General features: G+C 34.9%; 1 protein-coding gene and 1 pseudogene across 2 annotated transcripts; both read right to left on the bottom strand.

The window, feature by feature from the left end:
* Positions 1-213: 213 nt before the first annotated feature.
* On the bottom strand, positions 214-3,940 carry LOC110690258 ((R)-specific enoyl-CoA hydratase-like). Of its 2 annotated transcripts, XM_021867089.1 has the most exons (5): positions 3,727-3,940; positions 1,690-1,989; positions 961-1,076; positions 736-861; positions 217-418 (listed from the first exon to the last, which is right to left on the bottom strand). In XM_021867089.1, exons 2-4 carry the CDS (start codon positions 1,981-1,983, stop codon positions 753-755), a joined length of 519 nt encoding a protein of 172 aa, XP_021722781.1. In that variant the 5' UTR covers positions 1,984-1,989; positions 3,727-3,940; the 3' UTR covers positions 217-418; positions 736-752. The 2 variants fall into 2 exon arrangements, with proteins under 2 accessions (XP_021722777.1, XP_021722781.1); XM_021867085.1 differs by having other exon boundaries at positions 214-861; positions 3,727-3,939.
* Positions 3,941-4,318: 378 nt separating this feature from the next.
* LOC110690238 lies at positions 4,319-15,299 on the bottom strand (annotated as a pseudogene).
* Between the last annotated feature and the right edge of the window lie 4,523 nt (positions 15,300-19,822).

Here is a 19,822-nt window from a genome sequence, read left to right as displayed (position 1 = left end):
TATATATTAGTAAATATAAATAAGTTAAAGTTACTATGTGAATAATGCAAAAGCCAAACTGTTACACTCATTATTCAGAAAACGGTCTAAACTATACATTCACCAAAAAAAAAAATGTCTAGTCAAAGTGGATTAACTAAAACATGTTAATAAAAACAATACATAAAAAGTAGAACTAAAAAATCAAGTTGATCTCTAGAATTGGATATAATAACAATAATAAATAGATAAATAATTAATCCAAATTTTATTCCTTGGAAAATTAGTTCTATATAATAATAGTACAAACTTGGCTGATAAGCACAAAATAAACTAAGTTATATGCTATAAAAATATATTAATAAAGTTACCAAAAATACTGATATAGGACATTCGTCACAAATTACATATTAATTCATTCAAATTGCCATCATATATCCTGTCACAAACAAGAAAAAAAAATGCCATCATATATGCATACTCTACCAAAATGAGTCCTAAGAGTATGCTCAAGCTACATAACTTGAGGTCATTCATATTAAATTTACCACATATGCAATTTCGCTTGCCTACAAAAACATCACAACAAATGTCCCCATACAAGGCAATAGATTAAATAATCTCTATTCTATAAGCCAACTTTTGAGAAGTTTAGCGTCCACCTAAACTTGAAATATGTATTCTTTTAAATGGTTGCCATACATGTTTTCGAAATTTTCCAAAGAATCAAATGCTAGTTTCAGGAAATGCACTTACAATGCATAAAATTTCATTCATTCGACGATTTGGCTTTGCCAACTCAAATAAGGTAAGATTGCCGTAGCTTCGCCATCAAGCACAATGAGACTGTCCTTTTTGAAGCACCTGGTGATAAACTTTACACTAGCAAACAAAATCAAACAGAGATTGAAGTCAAAAACTGAATTTCATACTTATTTAACTGGAAGATGATTCCGCATAAGTCATGGTTAAGTTACTTACAAGTAGTTCTTCTTGAAATTTATAATGCTAAATGCTTGCACCTCACCAACAATCTCATCTTCAACATACACAGGTTGTCTAAATTGCAAATTTTGCGAAACATAAACAGCACCAGGCTAGCATACAAAAATTATGGAGATCAGGCCCTAAAACCATCCAGCCACATGCAGGTTGTAAAGCAAAAATTCCAAAATTAACATCATGCAATTGTGCAAAGCATGGTAGCACTAGTGTGATGTGCGTATAAAAATGCATTTTCTATGCAAGCTGATTTTAAAATTGCAGGCCTACTGTGAATCTGTGACTCGCCTGTTTCTTTTGGTCTGCAAGCTAACATGGAGAAGGTCATAAATTGAACAGATATTGGAGTATCTTAAGTTTGCTGAAGGGTTGTATCCCTTTATAAATCTTGCAGTTCCCCATTAATCCAGAGCTTAATGGCAATAGAATGTAAGCCTTACGTTGGAAAAGTAGAGGGTGACTGGCTGGGGTAGATAGGTTCAAGAACCCTAAAGTACCCCTGTATAGGTGGTGTTGCATTTTCAAGCATTATACACATCACATAAGACCAAAATGGAAATAAAACCCCTCCAAATAAAAAAAATATGTTAGTATTCAAATTAATTAAATACCCTAATACAGTAATATTAAAAATAGAACACCAAAAACCCCATTTGGTAAGAGCACAAACATTTAGATAGAAGGAAAGAATGAATATGACTGACTTACAAAATGAGAGGAGATAATGCGAGGAAATAAAGAAGCAACTAGCATCCCATGAACAAGTCGATCTTGAAATCCGGCAATTTGAGCACACTTAGTGTCAAAATGAAGAGGATTAATGTCTTTACTGACATTAGAATATTCAACAACATCCTCAATTGTAAATATTCTCCTCTGCTGTAATATATCTCCCACTTTCAATGTAGGCTCTACCTTAGAACAAAACATCTTGGAGGAGTGAAAGTTTGACGCAATACGATTGTACACCATCCTCATCATTATCCCATTCATCAATAGCATCAAGTTCTGAAAAGACACAACGCAAATCCTGATAAAGCTAGGCATCTATTTCATATAAAGGAATTTTAGGTGTGCAATTACATATAGTTTCTTCATCTTTTGTCTGTTTAATTTTTTGTATATACACTGCTGTAACACCCTCTACTTCATCTTTCCAATATATTTATCATTAGATCATGGTATCAGAGTACATGTGCTAAATAATCACATCAAAGTAATCAGAATCATTCTTTCCTAGCTTGCAGAGTTCTGACTGAGGCTTAACAGCAGTTCGGAGCTGGCAGAATGAAGTGTGATTATCACACATGGAAAATAACAATCTATAAACCACTCCTACATCTTTTTGTTGATTGAGGAACTCAAATATAGAACTTCAATCACAATGGTGGTGCTAAATGCTCGAATCTCTGGGCAAGACCGCAAGAGCGCTTAAGAACAATGTGAATCTCAATTGAATTGGCCTACTTATTGTTTGAGGCACTCAAGATAAGGAGCTTTCCAATCACACAAAATCTTTGGTAAATAAAGAACTCTAAATAAAAATCTAAAATCCAAATCCAATTTGGGTTTGATTGAAGGCACCAAAGAGACCTCCAGCTGCCAATATTCTGAATATGATAGTTGTAGTGTACTAGTGTAGCATTTTAATCCACTGAAATCCACATTCATCCTAAAGTAGCCTATCAGGACAATGTAGAAGATATGTGGAAAAAGCTAAAGGATATGATCATAGAAGTGGACCAAAGGCCTTACAAGTTTGAAGTACAATTGATCGATCTAAGACAATAAGGTAGTCTATTACATAGCATAATTCCAATTTCCAAGTTAAAAAAAAACATTTGGGCTCCTAAGGTGCAATAAAAGATCATGAAAATAAAGGAATATACGAGAATGTATAAGAGTATGGAGCCCTAAATATCTAATGTTTCTAGGAACCTTAATGATCTCTAAAGCTTTTGCTACAGTATTCCACAAAAAAATGCAATGGGAAATCACAGGAATGAAAGATGAGGTGAAGATTGACCAAGCAACCACTTTAGCTAAGGCCATTGGTAAGTGCACATTGCAAAGGCAGGCTAAAGAGGAAGAGCTAAACAGAGTTTATGTCCCTATCCCTCTCAGCTCTGTCGTGCCTGATTCTACGTGGAAGCCTCACATATGTCATATGTGTCCAAGCAATCTAACAACGCCGCAAAACACTTCATACTTAAAGTTAAAAAAACATATCACAGCTTCAATTCTTCATCCCCTTGCAAATTTGCAACATTCAGGTTCATCACACCAACATTAGGCAAAGACAATGAGATATAATCAGGCACATTGCATTTTGGTATTAATACTTGCACATTATATTTCTCTCAACTTGGAACACATGACAAACCCTGATCGATACAGAAGATATAAATGCAAATACAATATCATTATAATCAAATAAAAGGAAAAAAAATAAAATTAAGCCAAAATAGTCAATAAAACTCACTTAGGCATTTCAACAAACAGGTTGTATGCATTGCATTTTAGAACAATTTGCATCAAAATCTGTATAACCCCATCAGCACAAACTAATTTAATTGCAAAATTAACCCCAACTCACAACCAATCACACACAAAATCACATTAATTTTGGGATAAAAGACATCAATTTAATCAAATTACACACAAAAAATCCAAGTTAAATCCTAGTTAAAAACAAACCAAACCATGAGATATTAGTTATGGAAAAGGAAAGCAAAAACATATTACCTCAGAAGCTGCTTCAATGGAGAACTCAAATTACACTTTAATGGAGAAGAGAGGGAAAGATGCAGCGTGAAAGGGAGAGCATTCAACCGAGTTTGGAAGGGAGAAGAAAAAATGGAGTGTTGAGAATTCAACTGTAAACAGAGTAGTATTTGATCCAATGATTTGCTATCGGCTACGGTTACAAATTTACCACCCATCTTTGTATTTACATATATACCCTCATTAATATGTACAATTATTACTCACTAAGTATAAATTTTTTATATGAAAGCGTTTGGACAATTATACCCTCTAAAATATTTAATAATGTACTTATTTGCTCTCATGCATTAATGTTAGTTGTATTGGACATTTATACCCATAAACATAGTTGTTTACAAATTTTAGTTCTGCCAACAACTAAATTTGTGATTTTAAAACAAACCGAAAGAGCTTCTAGATATAACTAGCTATGCGCGCGTTAGCTACCCTAGTATGGTGAAATAAGGAATAATTCATGGACATTTAGTGGAAAACCGTGTACATTACCAAGAAGACTCACTAGCGTCGCATTACAAGGCATGTGAGTTGAGCCACAATTGGGCTTTATTATGATATATTGCCATAAATTGTACTTGTATACAACTTGAATTTTTCTTGGTGCATCCCATAGAAAACACATGGGCTTACACAACTTGACTTGTACTCAATTCTAATTGCGTGAAAATACACAATTTTACATCAGAATGTATATACAGAAGCGCAATTTAGAATTAAGGCAACAAACTTAACTCGGCATTAACACATTGTCCATCAAAGTCGAATTGTGATGTAGGGAGGGAAATAATAATACTTCACACTTCATTCACATCGTTTTTCAGTTGCCACACTTTGACTTTTATACTATTCACATACTGCACTTTGACTAGCTTTTGTGATTTACACTACGATAAAACATACTCCGTAGTCACCTGAGATCATGAGAAGTGTAACATAAATAACCTCAAACTACACAATTTTGTACATTACAATGGCAAGCTTTATTAGTATTGTGCTGATCAATCAACCTCAGCCACACCTTCTCTTATCCTTCAATTTTTTAATGTATTCCACCTTCTCGGCCTCTCATAAAACGCCATAGACGCCCCCCTAATATGCCTCTTAAATTATAATCAAATTGATAGTGTACATTTTTCAGTAAAATCTGATGTGTAACATAATGGCTGTAGTTATATACATGGTTTCATCTTTTAGTTACAGGATGTATCACAACTGAAGGTTCGGGGTGCAAACCTGCACAAAGGCTATTGCTTATCAGTCACTTTGTTAGCAGGTGAACTACTCAGGTACCTCTCAACAATGTCAAGGCCACAGAGCTCCTTGACCACAGGCATGGTGGCAGGGACAGGTAATTGGAACAAAGAAGCATAAACATGGCCACCCCAAGAAGCAAGCTGCCTCCTCGCTTCTTTGATGGCTGCTCTTGTTGCACAATGAACTGATGCTGCTAGCAGCAATGGCGGCTCTCCAGATGCTGCAAGAAAACCAAACAGAAGTAAAATGACAAGTTTTAGCGCGATCAAAGTACACAGATCACACCTTAATTAATTTATGTTCCCTTTTTAGTTCAAAAGAGCTTTATTTCTATCCTTTCCCAGAGAAATTACAAAGTACAATTTTGAGGCCTCTTATGCCCCATTCTCTTAAATCTATCCTTTCCTAGAGCTTTTATTCTATTCCTAGAGAAGTTTTTTGTTTTTACAATAACCAATGGATTGTGCAAATTGGCATAAGGTGTGGTTTTAACTAATATCTCTCGCTCTTATGGGGAAAAGGAGGTGGGGATTTCACAAAGGCACACTGTTGTATAAATACCTTTAGATGATAGAACACGCTTCTGATGATGTCCACTGTTCAAAATTTCAACATTTAGTTGTTTTGGTACCGTATCAATTGTTGGGATCTTATACGTCCATGTGCTATCAGAAACCACCAAACCATCAAGATCAGTTAGGTACTCCTCTAGCATGAAAAAGCCGATACCTTGAACAAAAGCCCCTTCTATCTGTAAAAAAATGCCACAAAGTGGCAAAGTGGCAAAGTGGATGTTTTAACTATCAACTAAAGGAAGGCGAGTCAAGTAGGATCACAACCAGTAAAGATGTAAGTCACCCCCAGCAGGGGAAAAAAAAAAAAAAACATTGTATCAGTGCACAAGTTTTAGGATAAATTAGTTTATACATGAATCTTACACACGAATTAAAAATGTATCAAAAGTCTTTATATCTTGAGCTTATCTATAAGTAATACTACAAGGATGATAATTAAAATAAACCTGTCCCAGATCAACTGCAGGATTTAAACTCTGTCCACAGTCATATATGATGTCTGACCGCAAAATAGTAGTTTCTCCCGTGAGGAGATTCACTTCTACCTGTAGAAGGAAAGTATAATCATAAGAAAAAAAAATAGTCCTCGGAAAAAAGGATCAGGCAATCCTTTAGTTTATTTCCTATTACTTCTTTCCAGGCAGAATGAAGCTTGCTTGAGGAAGGGCAATTGTATGTAAAACTACTTTTGAATAAAGGGGAGACTTATACAAGGCTGTTTTTAACAAATTTTACCTCACTAACAGCAGCTCCATAGTTCAGATACTGCATGGAAGTCATATCGGGTTTGTAAAGGGTGCCAGCCGACAAATTCACTGATTGTAAGCCTGCCTGCAATTAACAAACTGTGAGGTTTGTATTCAACATCATATAAAAACTGACTTCTTTTTATGCCTGGTTGATGATTCCATGTTGCTCAATATCTGATTATTGCAAAAAACTTATTTATTACTGATTTAGAAATTAGAAGTGTTTAATTAATGTTCATCAAAGAAACTTCAATTTTATTTTGGCTGACAGTATACATCAAAGAAACAAGCAGAGAGACTAACACGTTTGTGACGGAAAAAGTAACAATACAAAAGTTGTAGTGATTGATCATTTGGCCTTTTAAGTAATAGATTTCCCTACTCGTAGTCAGCCAAACTTATAAAGAATAATTGTGCATCTGAGGATATCATTGGGGATCTTAAACAAGTACTTACCTGAAAAATAAGTGTCTCCCAGTTAATCGACCCCATTTTTTCCTGCAGACTCTCCTTGAGAGGGGTTAATCTTTCAACCAAAGTATTGCAGCAGATTCTTACGGCTTCACAGCTAGACTCGGAAGTAGTACTTCCTGAAGTATACCCTCCTTGTACCACGCTTAATGTATCTGCTTGTATTACTCGTACCTTATCCAAAAGATCATCACTTCCAGCACAATTGATCAAACTCAGAGAAAATGCAGCCATCTGTTTTACTTTAGTCCATAGACCTTGACCAAGCTCAATCCCTCCTACTTCCACAGCAATTGACCCATCCCGGAGTATGCTGACTCTACCAGGGGTTGATCTTTGTGAAACACTGTGCACAATGGGTAACCTGGAAATTCCCTTTTTACGCCAAATATTAGTGCTGTTAAACTGTTTTACCATCTCATTTATATGGTTAAAGCTTGACGATGAAGCTATCTTATCCCAGATTGTGGGTAAAGTATATTCACCCGGCTCTCCAGCAGCCCCCTGACGGAACAAAGTTAAGCTATCAAAGGTGTGGAAGTTTTGGTCTCTAACAACATCAACATCTATCGAAAGGGTAGAAGCTACATGTTCAATCACGGCTTTAGCAATAAATGCTCCTTGTAACTCACCAGGAGCTCGCATTGACGATTTACTTGTATGATTTGTCTTGCATAATTTAATATCGAGTGATAAAGCACCCCAATCATATTTGTTAAGTCCATTCACTATGTTTTCGGGCATTTCTGGGCTAATATCTTTTGATATACCAGCATTGACCAAAATCTCAAGATGTAAAGCTGTGATCTTCCCATCCAATTTGAATCCCACATTATAAGTGATTTTCATAGGATGTCTTCCTCCGGCCATTATCATATCAGTCTTGCGATTGAGATACATCCTCACAGGACGACGAAGCTTGTATGCTGCTAATGCACAAGCTGATGCAACCTATAAGATATTCAATAATGTGATATAAATTAAAAAAATATATGGAGGTGGAAAACTGGAAGTAAAATGCAGATATTTTCTTAAGTGAAAGGACAGGCTTTTTTCTAAGATCTGAGCCTTTCAGCATTTGATATAGCTACTGATAATCCAAGATATCATAATTGGGTATCTTATGAATTTTTCTGATTTTCAATTAGTAGTATATATTATCTATGTGCAGTCATGCACTGAGCAAGTCTAGGTTAGTATTTTTGATCCCCTAATTGGCCATTAAATATTTTTCAAAAATATCCCCTACATCCATTGGCAGAGATCTATGAAGGGGCCTGGGTGGCACCGGCCCCCCAAATTTTTATTTTATTTTTTTATTTATTTAATTAAATATGTAAATTTATAGGTTAAATACAATTTTAATGCAATAAATAACATCAAATTAGCTTTGTGTAATGCATTTAGGATTACTTTCATTTTTTCCAGTTGAATGAAAAGGAGAAGCTCAAGGTTGCCATCATCGGGCTTTGCGGCGAAGCGTTACAGTGGTTCAAATGTGAACACAGGTGGCTACCATTCAATGGGTGGCAGATATTGAAGGTTCAATTGGTCCGCCAGTTCCGTTCAACGACGACACAATCTGATTACTGTTGTGGTCCCTGGTTCAGCAGCGAGGTAGTACACCTGAAGAGTCAAAAAGTGCAAGACCCGGTGGCGTGTAGATCTGGCAGTGGGGTGAGCACTTTACCAGAGGGTTTCACACTCAACCCAACTGGAGTTGTATGCGAGGCAGACCGGGATGGGAGACATGGTTGTTCAGGAAACTTTGACGGCGAATTGGGTTGCGGATTTGAGAGCTTTGCGGGAAAACATATATCTGGTGGAAGGATTGGTGATTTCGGTGATGGGTTTTCCGGTGGAGGTACGGGTGGAGTCAACAGCGAATTTGGCGGCGAAGCTCGTGCAGTTTGGGTGGATTTTAGTACCGTGCAAAGGGCTGAAGTTGAGGTGTTTGTAGGCAATGGAATAGGAGGATTTTTTGAGAAGGGTGGCGCCAATAGCAGTGGATCTGGCGGTGGTTCAGGAGCGTTAACCGGAAAAGTTGAGAGTGATGGTGAGACCGCCGCTAGTGGTGGCCTGAACAGAGACGGAGCTGACTTCGTGAAAGGCGGGTCAGCCGCAAGTGGGCCAGGTGGTGGCCCGGGATGTTGGTGTCGGGCGTGTGAACAAGGGATTGCTGGTGGCCATACGAATTTGAACAACGAGCCGCAAGGTAAAGAAAGGGTAAAGAGTGGCGATTTTTCCGATGGGTTTACTGGTGGTGGTCTCTTGGTCGGAGGTGGCTTGTTCGAAAGTGGACTGGGGTACTTTGCAGGTGGTGGGATGAATGAGTGGTGGATATTTGGTGGGTTCCGTGGTCTTGCTGGTGGTGTTTGCAACGAATTTGAGGGGGGTCACAGTGGAGGCGAAAAATCTGGTGGAGGTCTGTGTGGCTGGTGTGGTGGTGGACATGGGTGGCTCGCCGGAGAAAAAGGTGGGGAATGGCGCAGGAACTTCCATGGCAGATGCGGTGTTGGTCATGGTGGCTACACGCAGCAAACACGTGGAGATTTCGCGGGTGGTTTTACCGGCGGTGGGGGTTTGACCGGAAGTGGAGCAAGAGAAAGGATTCAAGAGGAATGGGTGATTGGTGGCCTCTTGAAGTATGCAAAAAGAGCAGCTTTTGGCAGAAATGCTTTTGGCAGAGGGTTGACTGAAATTTTGAGGAAGCCAATTATACAAGATGGGGTTAGTAAGGGCAAATTGGTCAATGGGCAGCTAGTGCTACGTGCATATATGGAAAGAAAAGAGCTACAGGCTAACCCAATTCAATTTGATGAAGCAATGCAAATTATTGGGCCCACTTACCCTTCATGTTTTGGGCTTGTTAACTCTAGGCCTATCCATCCAACATCAGCTATGAAACCCAACTCTTATAACCTTATACATTCAAGCCAAATTTCACATCCTTCATCAACCTTGACAGATCATTGCTGTCGCCGAGAATCAAGTGCCGATTATTATCCACCTTGAGGACAAGGTGGAAGTTTAGGGGGCCGGTAATGTAATAGACTAACATTAACAAGGGTAGTTTGGGAATTTTAGTACTTTTAGGTTAGTAGCCCTTATTCCTAACTAAGCCTTAGTATAAATAAGGGATAGTGTATGCATTAGCTATGATGTGAATTGTGAGGAAAAATGTTGATAGTAACCTCAAGTTACTAGGAGAGTGATAACCTAAAGTTATCAAGAGAGTGATAGCCTTAAGCTATTAATCTATCCTTTTGTATCCAAATTCTGCCATTATTAATGTAAATTATCAAGCTTTTATATCTTAATTAGTCCTTAAATTAGAAAATCCTAAGTCAGTCCATAACAGACCCGCCTTGTGAGGACACGAATGTTGTTTTCGGGAACTCCAAGACAACTTGCAATCACAGAATGTGTAACCTCTGGAACTTGAACAGAACTATAAACTACCATGCAGTTGTCTTCATCTGGAACAGCCAAGGCAGTTTGAGTCTCCATATAGAAATAGTACTGTGATGGGAGTCTAATCTACACATATCAGCAAAGTCAAGTCATAAAAATTGGATCTGCTGAAGTCAGTATACCATTGTTCTCATTCAGACAACATATTCACTTGAACAAAATTCAGAATAGACATAAAATGCACGAGCAGTACCTCAGCTGAAAGAATTTTCTGATCGGCTTCAGCCATTCCCTTTGCAAAGTCACCGACTGATTTAGGGCACATAAAAGGTGGGATGTCAAAAAAGCTACTCCTCTCAACTGCTTCTTCAACTGTCAGAATTGGTGGCTCTAAATTTTCCAAGTCATAGTCAACAACTGCTTTAGTAGCTGCAATGTCTGCATGCCTCTGAGTATCTGCAACCTATAATGCTCTCAGAACTGAGTATGCCTCGAAATTTCAACTCAAAGATAAAGCAAGACCGTGAGCAAAAAGACACCTAAAAAAGGCTTTAATAGGAATATCAACTTACAACTAGTGCAATTCGTTCACCAGCATATCTTGTGAGATCATCAGCAAATAATAAATCATTCCCATGATTTGTTTGGGCTCCTACATTCTTCCCACCATGTGGGATATCTTTATAAGAAACAACGGCGACAACTCCATCTGGAAATGATTCAGACTCATATCTCACACAATTGACCCTTGCCAATGGCTTTGTGCTATACACAAATGCTCCATAAAGACAGTCTTTTGGAGAAGGAATATCATCAACATATGTTGCCTCGCCTGCAAAAAGTAACTCAAAACGTTAAAGAGTATAGCAAAATGCTGTTGGAATATATATATATATATATATATATATATATATATATATATATATATATATATATATATATATATATATTATTTAATTAAAAAAAAGGGCAACACTTGATGGCTTTAGTAACATAGCATTGTGATTATCATTCAAAAAAGTGATAGAGAGAACATGCTTATTGAAGCTGAGCAACATGGTTAATTCAAGACTATCCTTATTTTACTGCATGTCCTTCATTTTGAATTGACTCATAAATTTAATCAATGAAATCAATACATCCACAGAACTCTCTATACGAATCCTGCAAACTAGATAAAGCATCAAGAAGGACAAGAACCAAGAGAAAAATAACATAATGTGGATCTCTTTGTACATGAAAGCAAATCGTAAACTAAACTTTAAAGCAGCTAGTACACTAATGGAAAACAAACCAGATGCCTGAAGAGCAGCTCCAACTTTGCCAATGGGCTTCCCGACAGGGTGATACTCCAGGCTAGGTACAATTACCTGCTTTGCAGGTAATAGCAGAGGTTGCTTACTGTACTGGTTCACACCACAGTTTGTTGTAGACTGAGAACCAATGTTTTGATCCAAGCCTAAACTTGAAAATCCAATTTTAGCTTCAACCAAACTATGCAGAAACTCGAAAACAAACGCCTCAGCTAAGCTTATCCTGTAGGAAGGATGTGAAATGCCATCTTCAGGCACTACAGTAGCCCGAATTAAATTCATTGTTTTGCGGAGAGCTTCATGGTTAATATCTCTGCCAGCTAAAAACTCTTCAGCTTTTCTAACCCGCACTGCATGGCTAGTCCCATAAGCACCAAAAGCCAAGTGAATCTTGTTCACCATGAAGCCATCAGAAGATTTGTTGGGAGAAACTTCAGCAAGGAAAGCAGCATTCAGATATGCTAATGCACTTCCCAGAGGGCGAGGTGCTGCTCTATAGGTATCAAACAAAACTTTACAATTTGATTTTAAGGAAGATTCCCAAATCGGAATCTTGACACTCACGATTATACTTTTTGAATCTAAAGGCGGCCTTACCAAGAATTCCTCCAAATTTATGGTCTCCCTTTTTGAGCTTCTTATCATCTCTACACTAGAATCTACAGCTAGGAGAACAGTAGCAATGTCAGAAGGAAATCCAAACCTCTGCGCCATAACTAAATTTCCACCTATACTTGCTGAGTTTCTGATTGTCCCAGAAGCAATTTTCTCAAAATGGGCAGCAATTTTCTTAAGCATAGCTATACTGCCCCCACTCAGTCTATCTTTACCACCTTCTTCCAGTGTAACAATAGCCTTAGAGATCGACACAGCTGCCCCAATTTGGATGCTTTCAGAATCTCTTGTAATCATGAAGAGCTCAGGAATGTACCTTAAGTCTATGTATGTGTCATAGCCTTCAAGTTCTTTATAATAGCCTGTACCTGTATTACTAACAACTAATTTGACACGATTTAAGTAGTTCGTCTCACTCAATTCCAGCTTATTTTGGAGTTCCTCAATGCTTAAGGGGGTATACCAAGAATATTTTCCCGAATCCAATTGCATTCTAAGCTTTATTTCACTCTTCAAAAAATCAGGAAATGACAACTGCTATCATAAACAGGCAACCTGCTAACCTTAAGTTCCTTGTCCTCCTCCTTTTGCCAAAAAGTGTTGAATCCTAGATCTTCAATATCCACATCTGCAGCAAAGCTTTTGCAAGCATCAGCAATAGGTCGATAACCAGTACACCTACAGAGGTTTCCAGAAATGGCTTTCTCTGCCTCAATACCCTTAAGCTTTGAAAACCCAGGTGAGGATTCTTCCCTGTCACTCTTCTCAGCATTGACAAGAGCTGAGAAAAGAGAAACACACATTCCAGGCGTACAGAAGCCACACTGAGAGGCATGGAATCCAGCAAATCTTTGGTGTATTGAATGAAATCCTTCCTTTTGACTTCCAAGGCCTTCAGTTGTGGTAATGGAACAACCATGTATACTGCAAAGCAGTGTAAGGCATGAATTAACTGTATAATCCTCCACCTTATCATGTACAGGATCATAATTGGGGAGCAGAACAACACAAGCCCCACAACCACCTGCAGTTATTGACATTTAACAATCATGTCACAAACAAATTTTAACACCAATATATCATCGTAACCTAAGCTAATGACAACACAACTTTTCACAAAGATTCAAAAGATGCACTAAAAACAACTTACACAACCAAATTCTAGAATTGGTAAAAATGAGCACCACCTTTATACATTTATAATCTGTTTAAAAATCCATTTGACGATTGCTTCAAATCAGTTGCCAGCAATCCATTCCTTCTACACATATGCAAATCATTGCTTTTCCCTCCATCCCACTAGATTGCTCGGATTGACCCGAAAAATGGTCAAATTGGGAAATTCCAGTGGGACGGAGGTTGTATCTTTTCGATCGAAATTATGTTCTTTTAGAACACCAAGTGAAGTCATATATAACGAAATTGATACAAAAATTATTTCTCAATTACATGAAGCAGAATTTCTATATAATGAAAATGATACAAAAATTCATTCTCAATTACGTGAAAATGATACAAAAATTTTCAATCGTTGACGGAGTGAACATAACTAAAATTTTCAACTATGCCTTATGCTTGTGACCTTTTCGAAATTCGGGCATATGAACTCTATTATCTTTATCTTTGATCGGACTCAAATTTTTAACGGTATTCAGATAATTCCATTACCTCAAGGTGAAATATATGCATTTATGGTCATTTTCAATAAAGCTGTCCATCCATTGTTTGTTGGTCATGTTTATTTGTTTGTGCACGTCATTTTATTTGTAATTAACGTAGAAGAATTTAGGATTATTTTATACATGCATTTGTTTGACCATTGTATTTTAAGATTATTAAAATTTAATAATAATAACAATAACATGTTATTATTAAAATTAAAATTAAAAAAATAAAATTACTAAAGATAAAAATTTCAAGGGTTTTTCTAAGTTATGCCCCTCCAGTTATTGAATTTCTAAGTTGTACCCATGTTTTTTCAAAGTTATAAGTTGTGCCCTCCACCTTACGACATTTTATCAACAGTACCCTTTGATAGCCATTTCCGTTAACGAAAGTTAAGTTATTTTATAAACAATGGTGTCGTGGCATTATTAATTTGACACGTGCCCCGTTCTAATTGGTTTAACACTTTAAAAAATCAGAAAATAAAATAATAAAAAAAGGTTATTGATAACGTCAAAGGTTATTGTTAATAAAAATTAGTTAGGTTGAGGGCATAGCTTAGACGTTTGGAAAAACATGGATACAACTTAGAAACCGAAGAAGTTTGGGGGTATAAATTAGTTAGGTTGAGGGCATAGCTTAGACGTTTGGAAAAGCATGGATACAACTTAGAAACCGAAGAAGTTTGGGGGTATAACTTAGAAAAAACCCAAATTTTAAAAAGTAAGTACAGACCATATTAATATATATAAGTTCAGATTAGATCATATTAGAATAAATAAATTTAGATCATATGAGATTAAAAAAAACAATAATAAGTTCATATCATCCGTCAAAATAAGGACTAAACAAGGACTAAGTTAGATAAAATTGTGACAGAAACAAAAACAGAAAACTTTAACTCATTTTCTTTCTAGATTAGAATTCATTTCACTTAATATCATACAAAAAATTTATTAATATATCATATGTAATTTCAACATAAGTGCTGCAAACAGCTAAAAAAACACATAAAATTTAGAGAAAGATAAATGCTAACAACAATAACATACTTAATCGCACATAACCCTTATCGTGATCAAACCACATTTGATTCCTACATAAACCCAATAAAAATTTCATAACATACAAGCCTCAAATTCCATGCAAATAGTACCTACCATAGTAACATAAATGCTATGCAATTGTATTCACACCCAATATTGATCAATCTCACACACATGAATAGCAAACCCGTTGACTGAATCCGTGAGGTTAGCATATAGATAAAATTAAAAGGACATAAAAGAGAATAAGTAAAGCTAACCTTCTCCACACCCAAGCTTAACACTTTTAAAACGAGTTTGAGTTCTCAGAAACTCTAGCAAAGTAGTAGATGGATGAACACCAGTGGGTATCTCAAATCTTTCACCATTAACAGCAAACAACAAATTCCCTCTTTCAATTTTCTTCTCCATTGTTTTTATTTTTTTTTTCCTTTTTTAAATTTGTGCAGCAAATTAAGTTGCGAATTGAGATGTCACTCACTCTATCAAGTATACCTGCTCCCTACTACAAGTACTTAATAAATGACAATTTTTGGCTTACGACCTTACGTACCAAGATCTACAAACATTAATACAAAATTAGAAAAAAAAAGTACATTACACTAACCCACCATTTTAATTATGTCATAATCATTGAAATTTATGCAAAGCATTTAAAAGGATGTTATTATTTGAACATCTAAAAAAGGAAACAATTGTGAGGACAAAGATTAATCAATGTTAAGTAATCGTGTAACACTAACAATCAAGAATAATTGACAAAACTATAGCTATGTTCAAACTCATTCACATTTTTGCTCTGAATCAAACTTATTTACGGATTTGCCGTCCACCTAGATTTGGATACAATTATCCCGCTTTTTAAATAATTTGCAGAGTTAAATCCTCGCAAAAGCCCTGCTGTAATCACTATGCCAAATCAATAAAACCTGTGATAATTCTACACCAAACAACATGTGATAATTCAACACCAAAGTTGTAATGATTTTATAGTCATAAAATTAAACAAACCAATTTGTATACAAGTATGAAGTATCTAACACACAGTCTGACAGCACAATTGCAATGAATTTCAAGTTAAATTCAACTTCTCAATTGAATATAACTAGACTAATTTACAGTTTCAACTAACAAGTTAATTAATTATATTAGCATACATTAAAATTTAGAAAATAAAAAAACATAATTAGAGTTTAACACCTTAAGTCGGATTAAATTGCAAGACATGGGTTGAACGGTAGTCGGAAGGACTTCGATGGGTAAAACACGACGGCGACCAACAGCTGCATCGGCCGGCGGATTTTAACAGTCGCTCGCTGGTCCGTTGCTTTTTTCTGTGTATGTTTTTCTAGAGAAGCAGTAAAAAGGATAAAAGTATTTTGGCATCATTTTTTTTGTTTTCACTTTGCTAATCTACCCTTAGTTTACAATTTTAACACTCCCTCCATCTCTTAATATAAGACCCTCTTCAATGATAGACTCAAGTGAGTATTTTTAAAAGACATAGTATTTTTGGCAATGTATACCAATAAGTTGGTATTTAAACTTAGGGTCTGTCCTCATTGACTGAACTAAGTTAAACTGAACTAAAATGAATATTTTATAAGAGAAGGAAATTAGGAACTGAGTTGAACTGAACTGAACTGAATTTCAACGTAAGAGAACATGGCCTTAGCAACTCCAAAAGAAAGCTGCTAAGTTTAAAAACTCAATTTTGAGTCTCATTTGACAAAAAAGTGTGGGCCCGTTTATCAATATTCTAATAAATTTTGTAATTTATTTAAGTTTTACCTTTTTTTTAATTTTATTAATCTTATAATATTTGATATTAAAAAAGAAATGGATTTGGTGGACCATAAATTGAAAGTGATATTTGTATGCTTTTAGAGAGTCTCACCACTGGGAATATTGAGAAGTGTGTATGGTATCACCATTGGAGGTAAAAAAAACAACTCATTTTGTATTTTAAGAGGAACATGAAATGGAGGAAAGTTATGCATTTGTAAATGTATAACATTGATTAAAATATTTTAAAAATACATGCTAGAGAGAGAAAAGAGGAGAGAGATAGGAAGAGAGAGACTTATAGGTGGGCCCCACCTATTTTTTGGTCGGATTGTATCACGTGATGGGGGACCACATGCTGATTGTTCCACTGAAAGTTTATATTGTACCATTGAATCCTCAGTGGTACTATTTACGCATAAATTTAGTACAACTGAATGCATATATAATACCATTATGTGCATATATAGTATCACTGTATATTCAGTGGTACCATTTGATCATCCAATGATACTGGAATATTTATTCGTTTGTACATATGCATAATTACATGAATACCCCTTGTTATGCATTTCTAAATGCCTAACATTCCTCCCTTTAAAATTCCTCGTATTTTAATACTAAAACTTGAGTCTCACCATTAGAATTGGTCTAAAGCGTCATTTTATTTTTGGGTAAACCAAAATACAAAGCCTCTTTCTATTTAAAGGTTGCATTTTTAACATTTTATGAGTTGTCATTTTTTTTTTCCATTTACTCCGTATTTTTTTTGTACTTTTAATATCAATTTCTAACATTTTGTCTCTATCTCTTCAATTATTCCCAACTACTTTTTCTTTCTATCTATCTCTCTCTAACCCCACATGCACATATGTACTTTTAATCATTGGTTTTAAAGAATTTATAACTTTCTTAATTCCCGCGCAAAAACCAAAAGAGGCTTTGTATTATGGAACGGAGGGAGTATTGCATAGTACATACTAAAAAAGACTTTACTTTTCCATATGCTATTTTATTTTTTGTACTATTTTAATAGTTTTCTTATACTCATTACTACTCCGTATTTTCTTTCTTCTCTCTCCGCCCTCTACTATATTCACCCCACATGTATAATATTGATTTTTTCAATAGAAATGTACTTTCAATCATTGCAATATTTCAATATACTTTTACTAGGGAGTAACTATTATTAAAACAAAACGTTGTTGATGTCATCAATTTCTTAAAGTGCTTACGTGTAAAATTCTCATTAAATATTATCCCTCCAAATTTTACATATGATGTCATCATTTTTTTTTATTTTTTTAAATTTTTTTGCCTTTCTAGCTAGACACTAGAATCAAGTAGGTATGAAACTTGAATTTTTTTTGACATTAATATTGTATACTTCATACTACTTTTGGATATTCATAATACAACAATATTAAACAAACATAGATATTGATAGCTTATTATACATTTTTTTATATAACTAGCAAATACACATTTTTTTTAATAGTAAATACACATTTATTTAGCTTTCACTCTAAACGTATAAGTTTAATGAATTATACAACATTAAATATATATTTAATCTAACCATTTTTTTTAGTTAGTATATCTTTAATAACATAGTAAATATTACAATATGATGCAGCATTAAATAATAACAATTTTTTTCCCTCAAAAAAAAATAGTAACCTTTTTTAAAATAAAAAAGGACTATGTACATATTTTTTTTTTAATATTTATATAACAATTTTTTTAAAAAAAAAATAACGAGCCAAATCATTTTAGAAAGTTATCAACAGCAAAAGATAAAAAGAAATGTGGAAAAATTACTAATCAACCACCGTGCAATGTGCGGGTACTAATCTAGTTTTGTATAACTAAAAATCAAAAACAGGAAAAAGTGTTTTTACTTGTTTGTTACTCCCTCCGTTTCTCCATGCACAGAGTTTTAAGAGAAAATGGAAAAAGTAATAAATATAGAGGTAGTAGGGTTAATGGAATGTAAATTGGAGGAGAGGGAATCTAAAAGTAATAAAAATGGATCCCACTATATAAGAGAAATGAATAAATATCACTCGGTATAAAAGATTTCTAAATAAGGAAATGGAGCAAGTATTTAAAAACGGCCGCAAAAGAAAAGTAGGGAAAATATTTAAAAACAGAGGGAGTATCAATTGTTAAAATTATTATGATTTAAATAAGTTTAACCATTTTTTGATTCATTATACTCCCTACGTCTCCATATAATTTTCACATTTGACTTTTCACGGTTTCCATTACGTGTTTTAAATGTCTATATCTCTATTTCCATACAAGTAAAAATTATTAAAGACTTAATATTAATAAAATGGCAAAAGCTAACGGACGCCTGGGGGCGTTGGATAAGATGACTAAAAATCGAAAGATAAAATTATAATGAAAATTAGTTACACTGATTGACACGTGATTTTGTCATGCATTCTCCTAAATTAATATCTTTATGGCATGTTCACATTTACTAAACTGAGCTTAACTAAATTGAACTGGACTGGTTGGAGCTGAACTGAATTAAACAGAACTAAAATGAATATTTTATGAGAGAAGGAAATTAGGAACTGAAATGAACTGAACTAAATTGAATGGAGCTGAACTGAACTGAAATTAAGCTAAAGTAAACTTGCCCTTAGATAATATCTTAAATGTTAATCTAACGTTCCAGAGGTGTTCGTTAGCAAGATCCTAAAAAAATTTACAACATAAAGAAACTAACAATTACTCATATGATTATATAATCTCTTATAGATTAACGGGAATTTATGATCAAAGTTCGACCCAAATATTATAAATGGGAAAACATTTGGGGACGAAGGGAGTGTGACTTTTAATAATACCAATTTTTGATTCATTATCATAAGATTTTCAAAAACCAAAAACAAATTTGCAACGATACCAAATGAACAGGATAACCACTTTTTTTAAAAATCAAAAGATTACACTCCTAGTATAATTATTTTAGCCGTCACGAGCATTGATTAGTCAATTTGAAAGTATTTTGTTTGTTTTCAATGATAAAACGTATGGATGTCAAATAGTTAATTAGATACTACTTCCGATTTTTTTTAGTTGCAACTTTGGAATATTATATATCTCTCAAATAATACCTCAAAGTTGCAACTTAAAAAAATTGGAGGTAGTAAAAT

The sequence above is a fragment of the Chenopodium quinoa genome, unplaced genomic scaffold, assembly GCF_001683475.1.
Source record: "Chenopodium quinoa cultivar QQ74 unplaced genomic scaffold, ASM168347v1, whole genome shotgun sequence".
Lineage (NCBI taxonomy): Eukaryota > Viridiplantae > Streptophyta > Magnoliopsida > Caryophyllales > Amaranthaceae > Chenopodium > Chenopodium quinoa.
This window is presented reverse-complemented; position numbering and strand designations above follow the sequence as displayed.